The sequence below is a fragment of the Hyperolius riggenbachi genome, chromosome 2, assembly GCF_040937935.1.
Source record: "Hyperolius riggenbachi isolate aHypRig1 chromosome 2, aHypRig1.pri, whole genome shotgun sequence".
NCBI lineage: Eukaryota > Metazoa > Chordata > Amphibia > Anura > Hyperoliidae > Hyperolius > Hyperolius riggenbachi.
The window spans coordinates 230,673,063-230,698,178 of NC_090647.1; the positions used below are offsets into that span (position 1 = coordinate 230,673,063).

The 25,116-nt window shown below is 43.8% G+C and overlaps 1 protein-coding gene and 1 long non-coding RNA gene across 8 annotated transcripts in view; one reads left to right on the plus strand and one right to left on the minus strand.

Annotated features, from left to right (window-relative positions):
* The window catches only part of LIMS1 (LIM zinc finger domain containing 1), a 139,718-nt gene that overhangs the window by 83,678 nt on the left and 30,924 nt on the right, over window positions 1-25,116 (plus strand). The window contains exon 1 of one of the 7 annotated variants that reach the window (XM_068268283.1): window positions 16,391-16,683. The exons of 5 other annotated variants lie outside the window; for them this stretch is intronic. In XM_068268283.1, the coding sequence (XP_068124384.1) occupies window positions 16,496-16,683 (188 nt within the window). In that variant the 5' untranslated portion in view covers window positions 16,391-16,495. Of the gene's footprint in view, window positions 1-16,390; window positions 16,684-25,116 lie in introns of those variants that run through there. One more of the 7 variants, XM_068268284.1, reaches the window with a different exon arrangement.
* Window positions 1-25,116, minus strand: part of LOC137546185 (uncharacterized) — a 147,110-nt gene that overhangs the window by 66,071 nt on the left and 55,923 nt on the right. Inside the window, exon 3 of the long non-coding RNA XR_011026193.1 lies at window positions 6,620-6,658. This is a non-coding gene — a long non-coding RNA (uncharacterized lncRNA). The remainder of the gene's footprint in view (window positions 1-6,619; window positions 6,659-25,116) is intronic.

A 25,116-nucleotide genomic window follows, 5' to 3' on the forward strand; every position in this document is an offset into this window, starting at 1 on the left:
TTGATACAGTTCTGTGCCATGAGAGCTTTTTGGTGCTTGTGTTCATGAGGAATGATATGTCACTAACATGGTCATTTTAAAGGACAACTAAAGTGAGAGGTATATGGAGGCTGCCAGGTGTATTTCCTTTTAAGCAATACCAGTTGCCTGGCAGGCCTGCTGATCTATTTGGCTGCAGTAGTGTCTGAGTCAGACATGGAAACAAGTATGCAGCTAATCTTGTCAGATATGACAATAATGTCAGAAACTGATCTGCTGCATGCTTGTTCAGGGGCTATGGCTAAACGTATTCGAGACAGAAGATCAGCAGGCTAGTCGGGCAACTAGAAATAAATGACAGCCTCCATATTCCACTGTCTGCTGTAAGTACAGAGAAAAGCATGGACACCCTTCACTTGGCTGTGAGCCTAAAAACTAATCTCATACTCAAATACTATTTAATGATGGATACTAAGCAGAGGTTTTTTAATGCAGTGAGTGAAGAGTATCAGTAAGGCACAACTATAAGAAGCAATAGTTTTAATGCGAGATTTAAGGCACCCCAACACTGCACAGCGGGACCCCGCTTTTTTGTCGAAGCCACACTCCGATTCATGTAGGAGCCCTGTTAAACTGCGCAAGTATGCACGGGTGGGCTGGGTTGGCTATTGTGCAGCCACGCTGGAGCAGGAAGAGCTGCCCTGTTAGGTTTAGTGAGAATGGATTGTCGCTAATGTGGGGGGCTGCGCTCAGCAACAGGGGACAACAAAGCAGGGAGGGAAGTCTCTCAATACGATCCTGAAGCTTTGCTCTCTTTAGGTAAGTATCTGATGTTGTGTACCCGAGCTTCAGCTCGGGTACTCTTTAACCCTTGCAGTGAAAACAGGAGCACAGCCCAAAGGCGCCCATCCATTAGTCTATTTATGGCATTGGTATCCAGTAGATTAGATCATGGTGATTTGAACCTGCAAAAGATTGTGGCTGCCTGGTCATAATTTTGTTTAATTTGTGACCGAGATTGGTCAAGACGATTGACCTGGCATGCTGGAAAGATCTCACTCTGAATGGCTCGGTCGGGTGCACGGCATTAGGTTCCCGGATGAACGACTGTCCCCCATCCGGTCTTCCCCCATGGGTTGTGTACCCCAGGTCTTTTGAAAATGGATTTCATGCTGAAATCTGTGTGCAGTACACTGTGGCAGCATTAGATCTTTCTATGATCAGATTTCACCAGAGAGGCATCTTTCTAATGGTCTAATCTGGTGGCCATCTGCCAGTATTATGGGCATTAATTCTAACTAGGATTGAGACGTACACACATTCTCCACATGTACCCCCTTAACACTGTTACACACGTACACACACGCGTACACACACACACGTACATGTTAACTCACAAAAGATTTGTGATTCTCTGGAACTAGTTATATAAACCATGCTAGCTAAATAACAAAGGCTTCTAACTTCCAATCTGGTAGCGGAAGAAAAAGAAAACATGGTTGAATTTGGAAGCTAATGACTTGCTAGCATGACTTAACCACTAGGGCTGTGGTGTCGCGGTACAAAAATCGTCCGACTCCTCGAATCAGACTCCACAGGTCTGTTAACCACTTAAGTACCAGATACCATATGTGTATATGTACAGTAGTTACAAGTCTTTTCTGAGTGCCTGTAAGCTTGTACCTCACTGGTGACCCGTTACCTGGTCCAAATTAAATATGCAGATTGTAGCTAGGTAGATTGAAGAGTATTCTAGCAGTCAACCATGTGACTATATGAAGCAAATAAACCTACCTCCTATTAGCGCTCTGACTCCTTATCTTGGCTTTTGCTGTATCGTGCTGGAGACACCAAGTATGTATCCCACGATGTGAACAGCTCTGCACGCTTCAGTTTTACTGTAGCCCCGGGGTGTCGGTATTTGAAGCATGTCGTCTCCTCCCATACATGCCATGCATTATTAACCAGCAGCTATTTTTTTTTTCAAGCCTGCTCTGACATAGTGTCTGACATTTAGATATAAAGTTTTGCTTTTGCTCTGCAATGCATATTCACAAAGAAAAATAAGGCTAAAGGTGTACGTGTCCACTCCTGTCAGTTTTGTATCAGTTTGGTATATGTGTTCACACACAAAAGGTGTATAGTTCCAATCCTGCCAGGTAAAACTGATGGAAAACTGATGCAAAACTGACAGGACTGGAACGGACATGTGCAGATTTATGTGTGAACCAGACCTGTTGTGTTTCACATGAAAGGAGCTTCCCAGAGAAATCTGTCATGTACTGGATGATGAATGCATTAAGATGATTTGTACTGCTGCAGATGGTACAATTACATTATACATAAACCACGATCCTCAGGGGGTGATTTTATGTTAAACATATTTGACTTTTTAATGTCATGTCTACTGATGCTTCCTTAAGAACTGAAGCTCTATGACCCCCCCCCCCCCCTTTAATTGCCATTGTCATAAGCTGGCAAAACAGTTGCATGCTGGGGAGTCTTTTTTTTTATCTATAATATATTCTTCCTCTTCCCTTTATTTCCCCCTCCTTCTAATGACGTAAGACAGTGCATTTCCTTGTATAGTCCTCAGTGGGAGTGCCGGAAGACTCTGGGAAGAGGGCAGGTAACGAATACACAGTTAGCAAAGAAATGTCTGGAATAGTATTCTCTGCTTTTCCTTTTTAAAATTCACGGGAATCCTAACGTAGACAGTGCAATACATCTGTTATGTAAGTAGAACTAGTATTTATCTACTTATAAATGTATTTTTTTATTTCTAGGTTAGCATGGGTGTTGCTTGTTTTTTAACCACTTTACCCCCGCCCGTACGAATTTCTCCGTCCCTTTTTCCATCCTTTAACCCCCAGGGACAGAGAAATCCGTACTTTCCGCGCTCCCGCCTCTGCCCGCGCACGCCGCTCGCCCGGAGATCAATGAATGGGAAAATCCATTCCCGTTTGTTGATCTAAGCCCCACAATGATCCGCTGCTTCTCCGCTAAGCAGCGCGATCATTGTGAAAAAAAAAAACCCTTCCCAGCCTCCTAGTACTTCCTCCAAGCATCCGGAAGGACGCTTGGAGGTCACATTAAACAAAAAGTTACTGTTGCCATCTTGTGGCCAAATAGTAAAACTACACCCTAAAGCATTTTTCACAAACAAATACATTACTTATACACAAATTAACTCATTACCTCCCACACTCCCCATTTTTTTTTTTTTTTTGTAATTAAAAAAAAATTAAACGTACAATTAAAAAAAATGCATAAATAGTTACCTTAGGGACTGAACTTTTTAAATATTTATGTCAGGAGGGTACAACACTGTTACTTTATAAACTATGGGCTTGTAATTAGGGATGGACGCAAAACTGAAAAAAATGCACCTTTATTTCCAAATAAACTATTGGCGCCAAACATTGTGATAGGGACATAATTTTAAACGGTTTTACAACCGGGACAAATGGGCAAATACAGTTCATGGGTTTAAATTACAGTAGCATGCATTATTTAAAAACTATAATGGCCGAAAACTGAAAAATAATTTCCCCACATTTTTCCCATTTTCCCATTAAAACATATTTAGAACAAAATAATTCTTGGCATAGTGTCCCACCTAAAGAAAGCCTAATTAGTGGCGGAAAAAACAAGATCTAGTTCATTTAATTGTGATAAGTAATGATAAAGTTTTATAGACGAATGAATGGAAGGAGCGCTGAAAGGTGAAAATTGCTCTGGTGTTCAAGGGGTAAAACCCCTCAGTGGTGAAGTGGTTAAAGGGGTTCTGTGGAGTGCTGAAATAAAAACTGACACTTACCTGGGGCTTTTATCAGCCCCCTGTAGCTGTCATGTTCTGTGCCATCCTCCTTCGATCACCTGTTCCCTGGCGGCGGCACCGGTTAATTATTTGTCTAACAAGACGAATAGTGCGTGCTCCTGCTCGCGTCTCCGGGAGCTTACTGCGCAGTACGAGGTTTTGTTGTACTGCGCCTGCACAGTAGGCTCCCAAAGACTCGTAATTAGACCAGGACCGGCGGTGGAACGAGTGATCGGGGTAGGACGACGTGGGACATGACAGCTACAGGGGGCTGATAGAAGCCCCAGGTAATTGTCAGTTTTTGTTTATTTCAGCACTCCACAGAACCCCTTTAAAGAAAACCTGAACTGAAAATTAAAAGTTAAAATAAACATACACAAGTCATACTTAACCCCCCCCCCCCCCCCCCCGTGTAGTCTACTCCTCAACCTCTTTCACCTTTCTCGCATCCTGTTTGTCCACTGTGATCAAGGGAATTCACCGTCCTCCATTTTGAAAATGGCCATTACCCCATAACGCCTTCTTGGTCAGCACACTGTTAAACTGTAACATCGCCCACTTGAGCCATAGGGAAACATACATTACTTGGCACATTAGTTGTCCTCTCAGCCATAACTGACAGCAACTGATAAATAACTGACAGCAACTGATATATTTCAGTTCTGACAAAATGTTGTCAGAATTGGAAGGGATCATTGTCAGAAGAAAATGGTGCGCTTCTTAAAGGAACTGATGGCAAGGGAACTATGTAATGTTCATTTGAAGTTACCTCATGTGTTTATTTTAAATTTTACTCAGTAAAGGTTCCCTTTAAGGAGTTTATTTAGCTATACAGCAGAAATGTAGTCCTGTATCTTTAACCTCCCTAGCGTTTTAAGACGCTAGAGGGCACCGTTCAGGACCCGCTGGGCCGATTTTGATAATTGTTTCTCAAACACGCAGCTAGCACTTTGCTAGCTGCGTGTTTGCCCCGATCCGGCGCGAAAGAGGGCCCCCCCCCCCCCCGCAGACCCCGTGCGCATCCTGGCCAATCGCCGCCAGGCTGCGCTTTGGGGTGGTTCGGGAGTCCCAGTGATGTCACGACGTCGCTGACGTCACTCAGTTCGAAAGCCATGACGACGGGGGAAGCCCTAAAGGAAATTCCGTTCAGAACGGGATTTCCTTATGGGCGTGATCGCCAGCGGCGATCAGAAGGGAGGGAGAGGAGGAAGGGGAGAATCATGTAGCTAGCGCTAGGTTAGCTACATGATAAGAAAAAAAAATCGGGCGAAAAAAAACCCGGCCGCGGGAATTGAAACGCCCAGCAGGTTGAGGGTGCCCCAGCAAAGCAGAAATCTGAAGTTCAAACTTGTGTTTCATGGCCTCTTGAATCCAATCCTAGCGACTGGTTCAGGTTCATCTTTATGTTATCTCACCCTAAGACCAATTCAGCATATGTACAAGTGTAGTGAAGCAGGAAGAGGTAGTAAAAGGAAGTAGCAGGAAGTTAAAAGTAGTTACAAATAGCAACTCTTAGCTGGGCAGCCTCTTATAAACCAGCCCGATAAGGGTTAATCGGCCTTCTTGGCTGAGAACACTCTAGCATGTGTACCATTCTCAAGGCGGTTGGTTGAATGATGTTGCCTCGGGCGACATTGCTGGGCCAAGGCTGTACAGATACGGAGTTTGCAGTATAGAGGACAACACCTTCTGTTGTAAGGTAAAAGGCAGTTGGAGCAGTGCAGGCGTGATGTCACATATTGACCCTTGCTTGGCCGAGTTGAACTGCTTGGCGGATTGCTGGCCGAGTGGAGATTGGGGGCTGCTGTACACATGCTGGATTATCATCTAAAGCGGTCGTTAGAGACCGCCTCAGCCGGCCTTAAACCTAGAGTGTGTACGAGGCTTTGCAACTTCTTCCAAAATCTTCTCTAATGGCGATCTAGTCATTTGCACTGTATCTGATGCTCTATTTTTAAATGTAGGCATTTGGGGACTTAATAATGCAATGGTGTGCTAATTTTATGCACGTAGGGAGGTAGCATTTTTGTTTAAATGTAAATGGTGCACATTTCAGCTTCATCATTCTTGCTGATTTTGAAGAACAAATCCTTCACGTGAGAGTACACTGTGCAGGTCAATGCTGCAATGTAAGTCAGGGCACACACTGCTGAGTTGTGTTCTTGTGTTAGCAGAAATGGGCTGATTTACTGGCATTTTGTGCACGAGTGCCTTTGTTTACCACACACTCCAGGAAGGCCTTGCCACACAATGCTGTGCTTTTAGGCTTTGTTGATGCTATGCCTGTGCAAAACACAATGCGCAGAATTTCCATTGCATCACAGATGCCGTTCACTTTGGTGAATGACAGTGAATCTGCTGGCTGTTAAAATGCATGAATTTTGGCTGACCCATGCTTTTCAGTATTCACCAAAGACTGACATTTTGGACTGCAAATTTGAAGGAGAATTGTAGATTTGCCTGTATAAAGGATGGGGGGAGGGGGGGGGGCAAGAAGAATGCATAGACTTCAGTGCTCACAGGCAGGAGTCACCGAGGCAGCAGGAACATATGCCCTAACGGAGAAGGGGAATACCATACACCAATCATAAGAACCATAGATCTGGGGCAAGTCTAAATAAGAATAATCTAGAAATGCTTCAGTTGTCCTTCAAAGAAACTTTCTGTGGAAAGTTAAACCAAATCATCCACATATAGTTCTTTCTCAGGTATGCTTACTTTCTGAATGAAATGTACTGAGCAAATAACTTGGTAAAATGCATTCATTGGAAAGAGCGCACCTATAGTCATTCAGCATCACACTTGGAAAAATACACCTACCTGTATGTTTCAGAAATCTGACCAGGATGTTCCAGGCGCCTAAGGAAGCGTGAACAGGGTAAGTATAAACAGAGAGAGTGCAAGATCTGTACTAACATGGATAAATATGGATAAACAACACCAGAAAGATACATGTAAAATTCAGGTCTGTATGTCCTAAAAAAAAAAAACTAAAATATTGGACATTAGGTCCCAGCTAATGTTTATACAGTAGGTGCACTGGACTACCCAGCTCCCAGGATTTGACTTGTCATTACTTTTCATGGAATTGTTGCTTAGCCCATTAGGTTAAAAGCCAGTTAACAAACGAGATAGGGACTGTAGGTTCGTTCTTAAAGTGACTCTGTAACAAAAATTACAATGTTTTTTCTACCATCCTATAAGTTCCTAAACCTATTCTAATGTGATCTGGCTTGCTGCAGCTCTTTCTACTATAACCATCTCTGTAATAAATCAATGTATCTTTCCCCTGTCAGACTTGTCGGCCTGTGTCTGGAAGGCTGCCAAGTTCTTCAGTGTTAAACTGTTCCTCTATGCACACTCCAGTGTGTGTTTTATTTACATAAGCCAGCAGCTTCTCTGCTATCTTATCAGTGATAGAAGAGAGCTGGATAAAAATCCTCCTCTGGAGGCTGTGAAAGGAGCTGGTCTGTCACATACTAAGGAATTAACGACATAGGCAGAGCTGTCTGCAGGAAGCCTGTAATGTTCAGTGCATGAGAGAAGCTGGGGACAGAAGGTAAACACACACAAGTGATCTCTTGAGATTCAGAAGTAAGGCTGTATACAGCCTGCTTGTGTATGGATGTATTTTCTATGTGTGGACATACTGTACATCAACCTACTTCCTGTTTTGGTGGCCATTTTGTTTGTTTATAAACAAACTTTTTAAAACAGTTTTTGACTACTTTTAATGAGGCAAGGAGCGGTGAAATTGTGACAGAGGGTAATAGATGTCCCCTAACGCACTGGTATGTTTACTTTTGTGCGATTTTAACAATACAGATTCTCTTTAACCTGAATTTGTTCTTAAAGGGGAACTGAAGAGAGAGGTATATGGAGGCTGTCATGTTTATTTCCTTTTAATCAATACCAGTTGCCTGGCAGCCCTGCTGGTCTATTTCTCTGCAGTAGTATCTGATTAAAACCAGAAACAAGCATGCAGCTAGTCTTGTCAGATCAGACTTATAAGTCTGAACCACTGAAACACCTGATCTGCTGCATGCTTGTTTAGGGGCTATGGCTAATAGTATTAGAGGCAGAGGATCAGCAGGGCTGCCAGGCAACTGGTATTGTCTAAAAGGAAATAAACATGACAGCCTCCATATACCTCTCTCTTCAGTTCCCCTTTAAGTCGGAACACTGTGCCATCTCTGTCCTCTGTGCCTCCAGTGTCCCCCTCTGTGTCACCTTTGCCCTTTGTACCTGTTTATACAAGTTTAAAAGCCATTTTTTTTTTAAATCTATTTTCTCAAAAACTACAAGTCCAATTTGAAAAAAAAATGTTTTCACTTGTTCCCATGGAAACCATGCAGTTCGTATCGGCAGGTCGTTCGTAAGTCGGGGACCACTTGTATATTACATATATTCAAACTAGTATTTGATGCATGAGAATTGCTCTGTGAATGCAGTACCCCACAGCAAGTTAAGCAAGGGGGGCAGTCTTTACACGTGCTTCACTTTGTATTGTGTGATTTCAGCCTGTAATCCAGCATTGCCTTGTGTCAGTGACTTGGGACAGGTCCTGGCCACCTGTTAGAAGGGAGGCCAGGGATATTAGGACATATGTACATACTTTACATTTTCAGCCAAACAATTGTTGTTTCAGGCATGGAAGCTATTTAGTGTGTACAATGGCTATGGTCCTTACAGTTTGTTTAGTTTTTGTGCCCAAGTTCAGGTCTAAAGTAACAGTGTCTATTATACTTTAAAGTGGATCTGAATTCAGAATGCCCTCTCGGATCTAAAAGATACGCAACAGCATAATAAACTTTAAACAAAAACCATTTGCAGTGTTTCTACTTCTCGATTCATGGAAGCAGTCATATTGTTAACAGCCTGTGCTTTCAAATGAGCTTATCTGCCGTGGCAGTCAGGTGACACGGGAGAGATCAAATTAAAACTTGTGATTAGACACAAATGAGGGGGGATTAGACAGGCTAAAAACTCTATATGCATCGAGTGTGTATTTCACTCAGTTTCCTTCTGTCCTGTGCAAGAGTTCAGGGCCACTTACAATTAATCTTATAATCTGCCATTATTGTTATGCTAGTTTTGCGGTAAGATGTGCTACCGAGCTATAACTTCACATAGGTAATGTTTTTGTATTTGCCAAATTTTCTTTTCAAATACTTCCTGTGAAATAAAGTGGTTTACTTTTTCATATACCGTAGTTATTACATTCATAAGCCTCAACCCAGGGATAACAGTCTCCCCGCCTCAGTTTCTGTAAAGGTCAGACTAGAGGTGAAACGTGTGTAGAAGCATTGCTAAAATAAGTCTGACTCTTCATGCCAGAGAGTCTGGTGTTGACAGAGGATACAGCCCTATAAGGATTGTCAGACATGTTAGAGGATTTGCAGTGCAGGCTTTTGGTTTGTTATGAGGTGTTAATCACAGCTTCTGCTTTTCTTCCTCATGGCATATAATAACACTTTTAAGCACATGAGTGAAATGTCCAACAGGATGCTTCTGTACCCTGATTGCAGTGCTCTTTACTTATGGTTTCTGTACAGCTAGGTCTGGCCTGACCAGCCTATGGTTGGCGGAGCTGCACCCAGCATATAACTTGATTTTATGTAGCCTCCTCCAGGAGTTTGTCCTAGGTGGCCAAGCTGGGCTGGAACATATAGTTTCTGCTGCACTGGTATGAATATAGCCTCTGTAGGGGGGACTGTACCAATAGCAGCGGGTTTTGAAGGGAAACGGTGAAATATCACCTAAAACGATCATTAAGTGACAGGCTACTGTCTGAAAGTTTAAAGAGAACTCTGCAGTTATTAAAGCACACCTGAAACGTTTAAAAAAAAAAAAAAGAACGTTTTACTCATGAGCGCTACCGCTGCGCGGGCCCACTGACAGTTTGTAGCAGTGTCCCTCTTTGTGCACGAGTGGCCGTACCACGCCTGCGCAGTAGCATGCAACTGCTAGGTTTACTGTGCAGGCATGGCTGTACTCGCACAGGCACAGTATGGTTGCGCTTGTACACGGCAGGCAGTATGGCCATGAGAACATATCCAGCAATCTCTTGTAGGGTATTTTCAGAGGGCAGGGAAAAACTCTGAGCCAGGAGGACATAAGAAGCCTCTGGACTATTCAGAGGCTTCCCTCTACCTAAATATCCCACTTTTTTTCTTAAACACTATGCTTTAACTGCACCGCCTCTCTACTCTGTTATATGCAGTTGGATCATGCTGAAAGTGATGGCCTCTGCAGTTCCACCAAAAAGGCCCAGGCTTTTATTAATTCACCAGTTCCACATAGCCAACCAACTTACCACTGTGTGATTTTTGCCCAGCCAGCAGCACACCTACCATATTTTCCGGTGTATAAGACGACTGGACGTTTAAGACAACCCCCAACTTTTCCAGCTAAAATAAAGATTTTGGGATATACTCGCTCTATAAGACTACCCCTCTTGACTGTTGGACATTTGCATACTGTACTGTATGTACTGGTGCTATACAGTATAAACCGGTACAGATACTGGTGCTGTACTGTATGTGGTACCCAGTATACAACAACCAGCCAATCCTGGCAAGCGATGTACCTTACTGGTGATTGCCTGGTTGTTGTATATGTTACGGCCAGAACCCGAAGTTTGGCCAGAACTAGAAGTGGCCGGCCACTTCGGGTTCTGGCCGGCCAATGTGCGAACTGGCCGCTGCGCTGCGGCCAATGTGAGAAATGCAACAATTCCTGTAAGGTTAATGTGATGTTGTGGCCGCAGCGCAGCGGGCAAATGTATCACACATCTTACTTTATTCAATGACATTAAGCCGCCCGGCTTTTTCTCTGCCTCTCTCCTCCCCCCCGCCTCTCTCTCCTCCCCCCGCCTCTCTCTCTTCTTCTCTTATGGGCAGCCGGGCGGGGACACGCGTGTCCCTCCGGAGTCGTTCGTCGCGGCAGGGGAATCCTGCCGTTCTTGCAGAGCGGGTGCTGGCAGAAGCGATGTCTGCAGCCTCCCCGCTCTGCTCTCCTGCCGCGACGAACGACTCTCCTGGACACGCGTGTCCCCGCCCGGCTGCCCATAAGAGAAGGAAGAGAGAGAGGCGAGGGGAGGAGAGAGAGGCGAGAGGAAGAGAGAAAGCGGGGAAAAAGCCGGTCGGCTTAATGTCATTGAATAAAGTAAGATGTGTGATACATTTGCCCGCTGCGCTGCGGCCACAACATCCCATTAACTTTACAGGAATTGTTGCATTTCTCACATTGGCCGCAGCGCAGCGGCCAGTTCGCACATTGGCCGGCCAGAACCCGAAGTGGCCGGCCACTTCTAGTTCTGGCCAAACTTCGGGTTCTGGCCGTAACATATACAAAGCCTGCTTGGATTGCTCAGCTATCCCTATCTCCAAGACTACTTGTACAGCACTGCCCTTGCTGCTTTAATACGGTCTCCGCATATGACAGGGATGCGTCTGCAGACGTTTTTTAGCTCCCCCCACCGTATGTGGCAACTGTAGATTCTCCAGTCCGACTCGAAAGTTTCAGCACCAGCCCTATAAGACGACTACCCCTTTTGACAAGATTTTCCTGGGTTAAAAAGTAGTCTTATATGCCAGAATATACAGTATATCCTGTTACAAGCAATTAACAATTATTTGTAAAGCCTGGATTTTGCCTGGACACAAACGCATGCACAGAGGCACACACGCACACACTCCTGGACACACACACACACACACACACACACACACACACACACACACACACACTCTCACTCTCACTCCTGGACACACGCACACACACACACACTCCTGGACACACGCGCACACACACACACACACACACACACACACACTCCTGGACACACACACACACTCCTGGACACACGCACACACACACACACACACACACACACACACACACACACTCCTGGACACACACTCCTGGACACACACTCCTGGACACACACACACACACACACACACACACACACACTCCTGGACACGCACACACACACACACACCCACCCTTTCTCCAGTGTCAATGGTGCGCCTTTTTTTCCATGACCCAATGACCTGTACGTTACGTGACTATGTACATGCTGCTGGGTTATGGGATACAGGTGCCCCGACAAGGATGGAGAGAGGGAATGCGCCAATAACAGGTGAGTGTGCGCTCTGTTGCCAACACTCTGCACGGACCTGGGGGCCTGGCAGACGTTTTCCAAAACTTGATTTAAAGTGATTGTCCAAGCTTATGGAAAAAAAAAATCCACTTACCTGGGGCTTCCTCCAGCCTTTGGCAGCCGTCCTGTGCCCTCGCCGCAGCTCTGATGGCTCCCGGTCTTCTCCGCTGGTGTAGCCGACCTTTCCAGGTCGGCTTATTCTGCGCTCCACCGTGCGGATCACGTGGGCCCTCCGACGTCATAAGGACGATACTGCACAGGCGTCGGAGGGACCACGTGACCTGCGCGGTGAGGTCGGGTTCACCAGCGGAGAAGACCGGGAGCCATCGGAGCTGCGGCAAGGGCACAGGACGGCTGCCATGGGCTGGAGGAAGCCCCAGGTAAGTGGATTTTTTTTTTTCACTAGCTTGGACAATTCCCTTAAAGAGACTCCGTAACAAAAATTGCATCCGGTTTTCTTCCATCCTACAAGTTCCAAAAGCTATTCTAATGTGTTCTGGCTTACTGCAGCACGTTCTACTATCACCATCTCTGTAATAAATCAACTTATCTCTCTCTTGTCAGACTTGACAGCCTGTGTCTGGAAGGCTGCCAAGTTCTTCAGTGTTGTGGTTCTGTGATGCATCTCCCCCCTCCAGGCACCTCTCTGCACACTGCTGTGTGTTATTTAGATTAGTGCAGCTTCTCTCTGCTCTATTATCTTTTACAAGCTGGATAAATCCTCCTCTGAGCTGGCTGGGCTTTCACATACTGAGGAATTACATACAGGCAGAGCTGTCTGTACTCTGCAGGAAGAAACAGCCTGACACTTCAGTGGAAGATAGCTGCAGGGGGAAAGAAACACACAAATGGTCTCTTGAGATTCAAAAGGAAGGCTGTATACAGCCTGCATGTGTATGGATGTATTTTCTATGTGTGGACATACTGTACATCAACCTACTTCCTGTTTTGGTGGCCATTTTGTTTGTTTATAAACAAACTTTTTAAAACTGTTTTTAACCACTTTTAATGCGGCGAGAAGCGGCGAAATTGTGACAGTGGGTAATAGGATATGTCCCCTAACGCACTGGTATGTTTACTTTTGTGCGCTTTTTACAATACAGATTCTCTTTAAGGTTTGTACACACACTAGATAAAACTCTGCCAAGGTGCCCACTAAAGATCGCCTTGCGTGAGAATCTGGTGTGTGTACAGCAGCCCCAATACTGTACATCAGTGAGAGCCTGACTCTGTTTACTCCCTTACTCTGCCCCCTCCTTCATGGGCTAGGCACAGTCTCTCTACCACCTCCAATGACAGAAGGGGTTAGCCTGGAGGCTAGTGACACCTATGTACAGTCTCAGCAATGAACTGTTGTCTGAGGGATCATGTCCTGATCCCTGCTGGACAACTGTAATCTAAAGTGTGTACGATGCTTTATTCCAAGTTGTATTACTTTTTTGCTTTTCTGTACAGGCAGCACAGGGAGCTTCCACCTCTTCCAGGAGTAATTGGCTACAGAGAGCAGCAACACTTTCAGTCTTAACAGTGTCAGAATCCATGTGGGGTAGGGGATCACTTGATTTCGAATATACAATGCAAGAGATGTGAAATATGAAATATATCAAGGCATTGTATGCTTGGGAATGCTTAGTGTGCTTTTTTTTTTTTTTTTTTTTTGTCTCTCTCTGGAACTCCTTCCAAAAGTAAGACCTTGGCCGGTGTCACGCTGTTCCTCTAACATTTAATGTTTAGTCTACTTGTATACCTTATCAAAATAAGGAGTGGTTTTACACCCATGTCAGAAAACCAAGCCACTGAATTGTGTTCAGGACGCCTTACATTACAGAATTGTATCGCCTGCAATGATTGATCATGATGACATTTTGTGAATGATTGTACAGATACTGCCGGAGTCTCTGCTCAGTAACTACCGTATATGCCGGCGTATAAGACGACTGGGCTTACAAGACGACCCCCCAACTTTTCCAGTTAAAATATATAGTTTGGGATATACTCGCCGTATAAGACTACCCCTCTTCCAACGCACACAAAATAAATATTAAAAAAACATCATATACTGGTGCTGTACTGTATGTGGTACCCAGTATATAACCGTATATATGTGAATGACTGGGTGGATTGGTCAACTCTCCCTCTCCCACTCTCTAAGCGGATCTCCCTCTCTCCCTGTTTATCAGAGCAGTATGGAAGAATAGATCGCTCTGTGCCCATAAAACACGCCTCTTACACCCTTCTGGCCCACCCTTGTATCCTATTTACTTGCTCTGCCTCTCAGATCGCGCACATGCGTGCCTGCGCTGATTCACTACAGTCCTCAGCAGCATCAATGACACCCGGCGTATAAGACGACCCCCAACTTTTTAGAAGATTTTCAAAGGTTAAAAAGTAGTCTTATACGCAGGAATATACAGTATATTAAAAGGGGTGAGCGGGCAGATAACGTCTCTCTGCAAGCCGCAGTTGTAACAATAGCAGTTGGCCATGGATTATCCTGGCTGAAGGGGAGACCACTGACCTTGGAGGACACCCCAGCTGATCACATGTGAATATTTTAAGCAAAACAGAAGTCATGGTGTCAAGGAGACCGGGAAATTTATTATAACAGATGAGCAAACCCCTTTTAATGACAAACTAAGACAGGAATGTTTTACCTTGCATTTCTGCAGCCTAGAACCTCTCGTCGGCAATCATTTATCATCATGCACCCATGCCAAAAATCTTGATAAACCTTGTTAAATGGTCTTCTACCGTGTATGGGAATCTATTTATTAGTGGCTATGTAGTAAAACCCTCTTTCCATTAGTGTGACTGCCTTGATGTTTTCAGTATAAAATGAGTTTAGCAATGACATTATACAGATTTTAGTCCTAGCAGGTTTATCATAAGAATAATATCCAGGCAGTCTATGCATACATCTATTAAAGGCACCCAGTGAAAAGGGTGAGTGAGAATTTCAATAGTAGAATATTAGTAATTATACTGCAGCAATGTACCAGGTGAGCGGTGTGCCCTTTTTACCCAATGCAGGCAATCTATATCCTAATTCTCAACATGTGCTACGGTATGTGTACACCAGGGGGTATTTCTGATTAGTTCAGGAGGTACTTGGGCTTGATAAAGTTAATTACACATACCAAGTATGTCTTTTAGAAATTATATATAAACAGATCTGAATATAAAAACAAAAGGGAATGCATAGAAACCATTTATACACAATAAATACATACACACAGGTATTACTGTTAATCAATTTGGAGTACTTACACCAGGGGTACTTGGAAAGCGTGAGCTTTTGTAATGCGTACATATTGAAAAAAAATGTTGAGAAACGCTAGCTTTGAATGCTCAGACTCCTTGTATATACAATCTGCACAGAGGGAAATGTATCAAGCAAGGTTGTGTCAGAACCTTTAAGTACAAATCAAGCTGCTACGTGTGTTTTTGCAGATTCACACCAACAAACCACTGACTTGTTTTGTAAACATGTGAAACTGTTTTGCAGTGGAGATAGTCTGAGAGATGCAAATAATTCCAAGGTAATGCCAGATTATGCAAATAAATGCAATTTGAAAATGGATGAATCTGATCTCAGCAAGGTGAGATTGGTCCATTTTCAAGTTGCTTAAATTTGCACACATAATTTGCAAACTTCTGCATCAATTCAGAAAAATGTGCATCTGGTTGACATTCCTTGTTTTACAGTGGTATGATGGACAGAGACCAGCTAACCTGTGTAAGAAGTTGTTTAAAGGACAACTGTAGTGAGAGGGATGTGGATGCTGACATTTATTTATTTTTAAACAATACCAGTTGCCTGGCAACCCTGCTTATCTATTTGGCTGCAGTAGTGTCTGAATCACACCAGAAACAAGCATGCAACTAATGTTCATATATCTGACAATGTCAAAACACCTGATCTGCTGCATGCTTGTTACGGGTCTGTGGCTAAAAGTATTAGAGGCAGAGGGCCAGCAGGACAGCCAGGCAACTGGTATTGCTTAAAATGAAATAAACATGGCAGCCTCCATATCCCTCTCGATTCAGTTGTCCTTCAAGGCACAGTGAACTCTATATGCTAGTCTTTTTCAATAACCGTACCACTGTACTGTATACAGGCATAAAAGCAAAAGTAACCTATTAAGTGGATCGTGTTTCTTTCAGCTAGATATGAAGGGTTTTTATGCTGCTTGTGCAGCTCAGGAGAGGAGTCTGTACAATCAGTGATGTCTCCTGTGAGAGCCATAAACCATTTTGAGCTACTGACCGGCTTCCTCCCTTTGGAGGGAATGGAATCTTTAACATCAACAGCAGCGAGCAGCTGAGTCCCACCTATCATAAGTGACGTGTTCGCTACTCCACAGCCTTAGTTGGAATCTGTGCTGTGGAATGTGGGCAGCACTGTAATGTATCCTAGTATGAGTCACTGTGTCAGTCTGACACTGGGGTAGTCCTGTGTACAGTGTGGGACCCTTATTCCCAGCCTGGATGAGCGCTAGATTATCGGATACTGTGGATATCTGAAAATCATGGAGTTTCAGACAAGGATACACCCTGATATTCCAGAGAATGGAGAGTTGCCTCCTATGGAAGTCACCAGTAATTGTGTCCCCCAGGAAAGTGGGGGAGAAGATGATGAAAAGCCAGTGTCCAACTTGCAACGGAGGCGCAGTGATGTCAAAGTATACAAAGAGATTTGCGACTTCTATGCCCGATTGTAAGTGGAGATGTGATTTTATCTGGATTCCTGATGGGAGTAATGTTTACATTTGTCATAATGGTGCTTGCTTGAGAGGAAGAGGCTGTGTTCTGCGTTTTATGGACGTAGCTTTACAGTTCTAGAAGTGCTGTTTTCCTGTTTATAGAAAGCATTACTTATTACCATATTACCATTCCATGCTATGGCAGCATTTTCTGTGTGTGTGTGATATCCCTTTAACTTTTTCATTTATGTAATTTTTTTGTTGATTTTTATATGAAGAGGATTTTCTTTGTGGCAAATATTTATTCTGTACCTACAACAAAGTTCATCTTAAATGGCTTGTAATTCTTGTTGTGAATACAGCTTATGTGAGTTTCCTACATGAAGCACTCCTGGGACTTGTCCTCATTCTTGGTACCACAGTGCAAAATTGTCATGTGGCAAAGTGTTCTACCCACTACTACTGGCAAATGCCACAGGGTACATACAGTTTGTTTGGCCTTGTACTATCCCCACTAGATGTTGCTGGTAGTGTAGATGGGGCAATATCACACTGCAGGTGAAGCTAGCTCAGGCATGGGCAAACTCGGCCCTCCAGCTGTTATGGAACTACAAGTCCCACAATGCATTTGCCTTTATGAGTCATGACTGTGGCTGTAATACTCCTGCAATGCATTGTGGGACTTGTAGTTCCGTAACAGCTGGAGGGCTGAGTTTGCCCATACCTGAGCTAGCTCAACAGTCACACAGGCAGTAATATTTAAATGTCTAAGGGCTCAAACCCAGGAGTAGCCTTTTCTAAGCGCTAGTTATTTGAAAAAGCAATGCTATGGGAGATTTTTATAAATCTCATCGCTCAAGGATCACACCCATAGCATTACATTATCAAGAGCTTTTCAAAGCACTCAGAAAAGCACTGCAAGTTGGTGCCAGGCCTGACTGGAGTTTGAAACCTTCCACGCCCAGTTTGCCTAAGTCGTGCATCTTTACACAGGTACACCAAAGCTTGGATGGTGGATACGGTGCAACTTTTCAGATCGGTTAATTGTAGGTTAGTTCTGGTACAGTGTGAGAATGGGTTAATATAGGTTAGTGCAAGGATAAGGATTAATTCTAGGGTTAGATAGGGGTTAATGTTATGACTGTTACAGACTAGTGTTGAGATTAGGGGTTAGGTTTTTGTTTTTTTTTTATATTTGGTGTTGTAAGCTCAATGCTGGTCTTTCTACTTCAAGAAGAATATACTCCCTAGAAGAAGACTGTATAGCGGCAATGTACTGTCTACTCTAGACCAAACGTAACCTCTTAGTGGGAGCTGACTGGTAGTATCACAGCTAGTAACTAGTAAGCAGAGCAGGGCTGTGGAGTCAATGCAAAAATCATCAGATCCTAAATCCTCAGTTTACAAAACCACCAACTCTGACTCCAGGTACCCAAAAATTACTCTGACTCCTCAATTCCAAATCCGATTCCATAGCCTTAATTCTCTGGCGTTTAATTTTCCCAGGATTTCTGTGCAAACAGTAATAAAACTTATTTTTTTTTTTTAAAAAAAAATTCTTGTAACTTGCCAAAATGTGTCAAGCAAGGGTCTAGTATACAGTGCAGGAGAGTATTGATGTGTATGCACGTTTATACTGTTCACAGCATGTTTTTTTGGATGGACATTTCTGTCCATACTGCTAGGGAGGTTAAAGCTAATTATCTTACACATTACTGAATTATTTTTCCATAGTGGTAATACTTTGTTTAGGACAGCTTAATCTACTAGGGTGAATCATTATGGGAGGGTCTGGGAAGCTTACAGGGCTGTGGATTCGGCACAAAAATCATCCGACTCCTCATTTTATGAAACCTCCGACTCCATGTACCCAAAAATAGCTCAGACTCCTCTACTCCGGCTCCTTAGTCTAATACTTACCAGGGCTGTGGATTTGGTATAAAAATCATCCGACTTCAAATCCCAACTCCTCAGTTTATAATACCTCCAACTCCGACTGGAGGTACCCAAAATTGCTTCAACTCCGACTTCACAGCCCTGGACGTTTAGGCCAACAATTTAATAGATTCCCAATACTGGAATGTTCTTTTAAAGCCCCAAATGGTACTTATCCGTTAGCCGGGCGCATCCTCTAGGTGGCGCTAATTACTATTCCCCCTCCAGGCCGACATGGATAGTAGGGAAAGATGTAACTCTGGTGGAGTTTTGTCGCCACCTAGAGGATGTGCCCGGCTAACGGATAAGTACCCCCCAAATATATTGGATATTTATGTTCAGGGGGACTGAACAGCCAATATTATAATGGATAATTTTTAAGAATTTGCTCCTAATTACATTAATCAAAGTATATTTGATGCAAGTTTGTGGATGTTCATGAGTGACACAGATGAACTCGGATGTGAAGTCGGTACAAAAATCATCCGACTCCTCAGTTTATGAAACCACCTCCAGGTACCCAAGTTGCACCGACTCCTCAACTCCGACTCCTTAGTCAAATACTTATCAGGGCTGTGGAGTTGGTACAAAAATCATCTGACTCCTCAGTTTATGGAACCTCTGACTTCAGTTACCCAAAATTTGCTCCGACTCTGACTCCACAGTCCTGGCTGAACTGTGATTACAGGCTAAGCTAACTTCAGTCAGTGATCTAAACTTGTATTAAGCTAGGTACATTAGACTTTGGTCAGACAAAACTGTTATTGATCATTTTAATGACAGATACTCATACAAACATACTTTCTGCCAAGCAGCCTGTTCTGGAGTGGGTTGCACCATGGAATGACCACAGCACTCTAGCAAGGTTTTCCAGAATATCCGATTACCAGTAACCATTTTTTTGGGGGGACTTCTGAGTAAACTTGTGGGACACTTTAGCCACACAAAGCAATCACAAATGATCATTTTGGTTGGCAATAATCTAGGTACAGGTTCTTATTCTTTAAAATAGGTACATGTATCACATTAATAGACTCTGACCCTGTTCAGTGGTCAGTTGCATTGCAGAATAATTCTGCATGTCATCTCATTGTCCATACTATTCTGTGGGCCTGTTCACAGTAATGGATCCTGTTATTCTAAGGCCCAGTGCACACCCAAAACGTCTAGCAGATCTGCAAAACGCTAGAGGTTTTTGAAGCAGATTTCAGAGCGATTCTAGGAGAGCGTTTTTTAGGAGAGTTTTTGTGTAGCGGATTTCATATATTGTTACAGTAAAGCTGTTACTGAACAGCTTCTGTAACAAAAACGCCTGGAAACTGCTCTGATCTAGCATTTTTCACTTTCCTATACATTAACCTTGAGGCAGAAACGCCACAGAAATCTAAAAAATGCTGCAGCCCCCGAGTTTGCGTTTGTGGAAAAAACGAGCCGCTCTGGTGTACACCAGCCCATTCACTTTCATTAGCCAAGCGGTTTTCCCCCTGCAAGCGTTTTAAAAACCGCTCCAGAACCACTCTGGTGTGCACCCGCCCTAATGCTGCATACACACTTGAGATAAGTCTTTGGAAAAGGAAAGATCACAGACCAATTTTACCCCATTCCATGTAGTATGAGAGCCATACTCTATACAGTCTATTCTATGGAGCTGCACTCCCCATCTGATAAAATCTTTGCAAGATGCTGCACACAAAGATGCCCGTACACACTCAAAAGATCATTATCTGCAAAAAATCCATTCCTGCAAAATGCATTCATTGTCTATGAGATCTGCAGATCATCATACACACCTTGTTTAACAGGCAATCATCTGCAGATCAGATCCACCAGGATGGATTTTCAGATCTGCAGATGATTGCAAGATATGCAGATGAAGTCTGTTAAACAAGATGGATCTTTTGCAGGAAGAGATCTTTTGCAGATTTTGAATTATTTTTAATGTGTACGGGCATCTTTGTGTGCAGCATCTTGCAAAGATTTTATCTGATGGGGTTGGCTCTCATACTACATGGAAGGGGGTTAAATTGGTCTGTGATCTTGCCTTTTCCAAAGACTTTTATCTCAAGTGTGTATGCAGCATTAGTCACTGCAGGCAGGCTTTGTATTCAGTCCTTATTACATTTCACAGTCATTATAACGTGTGAATGATGCAACTGACCACTGTGAACCTAGCCTCAGTCTACTTGTCCTTTCTCAGTATGCAAGGAAGCTGTACTGATGACTTTCTCTGATATGCTACTTAAAGTGACATAGCATAATAGGCTTGTAAAAATCTCCATGTGATGTATAGAAACTACATAACTAGCTTCTTCCTGACTGCTGATTATACAAGGTATATTCCTAAAAGGGATATTGCAGGAAAGTTTCACATTGGTGTGCATTGCAGCTCTGTAATTTGGGAACAAAATCCCATGCACTGCAAGCTACATTGTCTGTTTGCTTCACGTGATATAAAAATATACTGTGTGACTTGGATTAATAATCCAGGCTTGCATACATTTTCTATGCAGCTGGGAACTGAGCTAATCCTATAGACAGGAAGTGATTTTGAATGACCCAAGTGCATAAAATGTGCATGCAATGGAATTATTTGCATCTCATTGCCCATCCCCTACTTGAATCCCGGCAACCATTGTCTGTGCAGTGTTCCTAAGGCCTGTTATTATAAAAGATAGCTGCTATTGGACTGTTACCGGAGGTTATACTGAAATGGAGCGCAGTCTCTTCATCTCGGAAGAATGTCTGTGCAATCAACTGCCAGTCTTTTTTTTTTTTTTTTTTTTTTTTTTTTTTTTTTTTTTTTAGACCAATTGCTTTATCTCAAGGTGCTGAGCTGTATAGCTCCCCCATAGGAAAGTACATACTGCTCACCTAAACATGCAGTTATTTAATGTCACTGCTGGAGGACTTTGTCAGCCTAAACAATTGCTGATGATCAGTTTAGCCAGTAAAAGTCCTGGCTGGATGATGATTCCCCCCCGACTATTAGAGAAAGCTGAAAACTGTTAGTCTCTATAATACTAAGTTGGATAATAAGCATCCAGTGCATAGTTAAACCATTTGTGACTAGGAAGTAGCATATCTGTCTGTTTGGAAAAGAGCAGGAATACCGAAAGAAATTTGATTTTGTATTTATATAGCGCTGACCTCTGCTGCGTAACAGATTGCATCCGACAAGCTTATTTATATACAGTGGCTTGCAAAAGTATTCGGCCCACTTGAAACATGCATTCATTTTATTGGAATTCCACGTGAAAGACCAATACAAAGTGGTGTAAATGTGAGAAGTGGATCGAAAATGATACATCATTCCAAACATTTTTTTACAAATCAATAACTGCAAAGTGGGGTGTGCGTAATTATTCGGCCCCCCTGAGTCAATACTTTGTAGAACCACCTTTTGCTGCACTTAAAGCTGCCAGTCTTTTAGGGTATGTCTCTACCAGCTTTGCACATGTAGAGACTGAAATCTTTGCCCATTCTTCTTTGCAAAACAGCTCCAGCTCAGTCAGATTAGATGGACAGCATTTGTGAACAGCAGTTTTCAGATCTTGCCACAGATTCTCAATTGGGTTTAGATCTGGGCTTTGACTGGGCCATTCTAACAGTTGTTTTGTTTTAAACCATTCCATTGTTGCCCTGGCTTTATGTTTAGGGTCATTGTCCTACTGGAAGGTGAACCTCCGCCCCAGTCTCAAGTCTTTTGCAGTCTCCAAAAGGTTTCCTTTCAAGTTTGCCCTGTATTTGGCTCCATCCATCTTCCCATCAACTCTGACCAGCTTCCCTGTCCCTGCTGAAGAGATGCACCCCCCGAGCATGATGCTGCTACCACCATATTTGACAGTGGGGATGGTGTGTTCAGAGTGATGTGCAGTGTTCGTTTTCTGCCACACATAGCGTTTTGCATTTTGGCCAAAAAGTTCCATTTTGGTCTCATCTGACCAGAGCACCTTCTTCCACATGGTTCATGTGTCCCCCACATGGCTTCTGGCAAACTGCAAACGGGACTTCTTATGCTTTCTGTTAACAATGCCTTTCTTCTTGCCACTCTTCCATAAAGGCCATTTTTGTACTAATAGTTGTCCTATGGACAGAGTCTCCCACCTGAGCTGTAGATCTCTGCAGCTCGTCCAGAGTCACCATGGGCCTCTTGACTGCATTTCTGATCAGCGCTCTCCTTGTTCGGCCTGTGAGTTTATGTGGATGGCCTTGTCTTGGTAGGTGTACAGTTGTGCCATACTCCTTCCATTTCTGAATGATCGCTTGAACAGTGCTCCATGGGATGTTCAAGGCTTTGGAAATCTTTTTGTAGCCTAAGCCTGCTTTAAATTTCTCAATAACTTGATCCCTGACCTGTCTGGTGTGTTCTTTGGACTTCACGGTGTTGTTGCCCCCAATATTCTCTTAGACAACCTCTGAGGCCCTCACAGAGCAGCTGTATTTGTACTGACATTAGATTACACCCAGGTGCACTCTATTTAGTCATTAGCACTCATCAGGCAATGTCTATAGGCAACTGACTGCACTCCGATCAAAGGGGGCCGAATAATTATGCACACACCACTTTGCAGTTATTTATTTGTAAAAAATGTTTGGAATCGTGTATGATTTTCGTTCCACTTCTCACGTGTACACCATTTTGTGTTGGTCTTTCATGTGGAATTCCAATAAAATTGATTCATGTTTGTGGCAGTAATATGACAAAATGTGGAAAACTTCAAGGGGGCCGAATACTTTTTCAACCCACGGTAGATGACAACTCTAGATTTTTATTTTTTTTTATGCTTGCACTGGAAAACAGAAAGGGACTCAACATTATTTCCTAGTTTCTTAACCACTTAAGGACCAGGGCTTTCTGCAGTGATCGGTGCTGCGTGGGCTCTCCAGCCCGCAGCACCGATCAGGTTTGAGCCTTGGCGATCAGACTTCCCCCACCCCTCCTTTTTTCCGCACTAGGGGGATGTCCTGCTGTGGGGGGTCTGATCGCCGCCGGCTGTTTGTGATCTGCGGGGGGGGGGGGGGGGCTCTTGAGGCAGGGGTCACGATTGTCTTTCAGTTTCTACACTTTTCAGAAACCTGAAAGACAAGTGTGACCCTGCCTTAGAGCAGCTAATGTAATTTATAGAGAAAACTGACAAATTGCGCAAGATGTAAGTTTTTTTTCTGCATGCGAAATCTGCATTAAAGTGTGACCTTGCTTATTAACATGAGTTCTCAGTTGAAGTCAGTTTTTCTGTGCAGAAAACGCGTACGAAAGCCGATAAGTGTGACCCCTGCCTCAAAGCCCCCCTCCGCAGCGTTTTCCGCGCTCCCTGCATTCCTGTCCCTCCCTCTCCCTCCATGGGCTGCGTAGGACGGATATCTGTCCTGCGCATTGAAGGATAGGCTTCAGCCTATCATATGCCGGCGATCCCCGGCCAATCAGAGGCCGGGGATCGCTGGTCTATGTCACGGCGCTGCTGCGCAGCAGCGCCGTATGATGTAAACAGCGGGGATTTCTTCCCCGGGTGTTTACATTTTGCCAGAGAGCCGCGATCGGCGGCTCTCCGGCTGTTCACGGAGACACCCTCCGTGAACTGACATGGAAAGGCCGCTCGATCGAGCGGCCATTTCCATGGTAACCCACTTAAGACCTGCTGATGCCTATGGGCGTTAGCTGGTCCTTAAGTGGTTAATAGGGCTAGTATGACCTGTGCCTTTGTTTATCTCACCATATTACATGTCAGTTCAGGTACGCTTTATAGTGGACCTGAACTCTTGCACAGGCCTGAAGGAAAACCTAGAGAAATGCACCCTTTATGTATTAGTTTATCCTGTCTAATTCACACTCATCTGTGACTAATTCTAACTGTAATTTGATCTCTTAGCTGTGTCGGCTAGCTGCCTCAGCAGCAGAAAGTAGGAAGTAGACACACTGCAGATAATTGCAGGATTTGTATCGGCTGTAACAAATGTTTCTTTCAATGTTATTATGCTGTTGCTTATCTTTTAGAGCGCATATCTATTTTCTGTGAAAAGCACTAGTGAGAGCGTATGTGGTCTGTCTGTATAGAGCTCAGTTTTGTCCATCGGCATATGTAGAGTCCGTAAAAATTGTGAGACACGGAGATGATGGATACATTTTACAACCGACATGTCTAAATAGATCCTATAAATGACATAGTCCGTTCACATGTCCCGTCAGTTTATGTCTAGAAAACGGGCTGTAATAATTATCTGTGAATCTAGCCTTAAAGTGTACCAGAGATGACGAATACTTACTGTTTTATAAATACCTGGGGCTTCTTCCAGCCCCATGTGCTCAGAACCACACCGCCTGCAGCTTCGGTATTGGGCCCCGTTACTTCGGCCAGTCTGCGCAAGGAAGTGCGCTCTCTACGTATCTCTCAAGAGGCTGCTGGAGTTACATAGAGAGCGCACTTCACTTGCGCAGACTGGCCGTGGTAACGGGACCAATTACCGGAGCTGCAGGCAGCCGAGAACGGCGGCGTGGGAGCGATCCGAGTGCATGG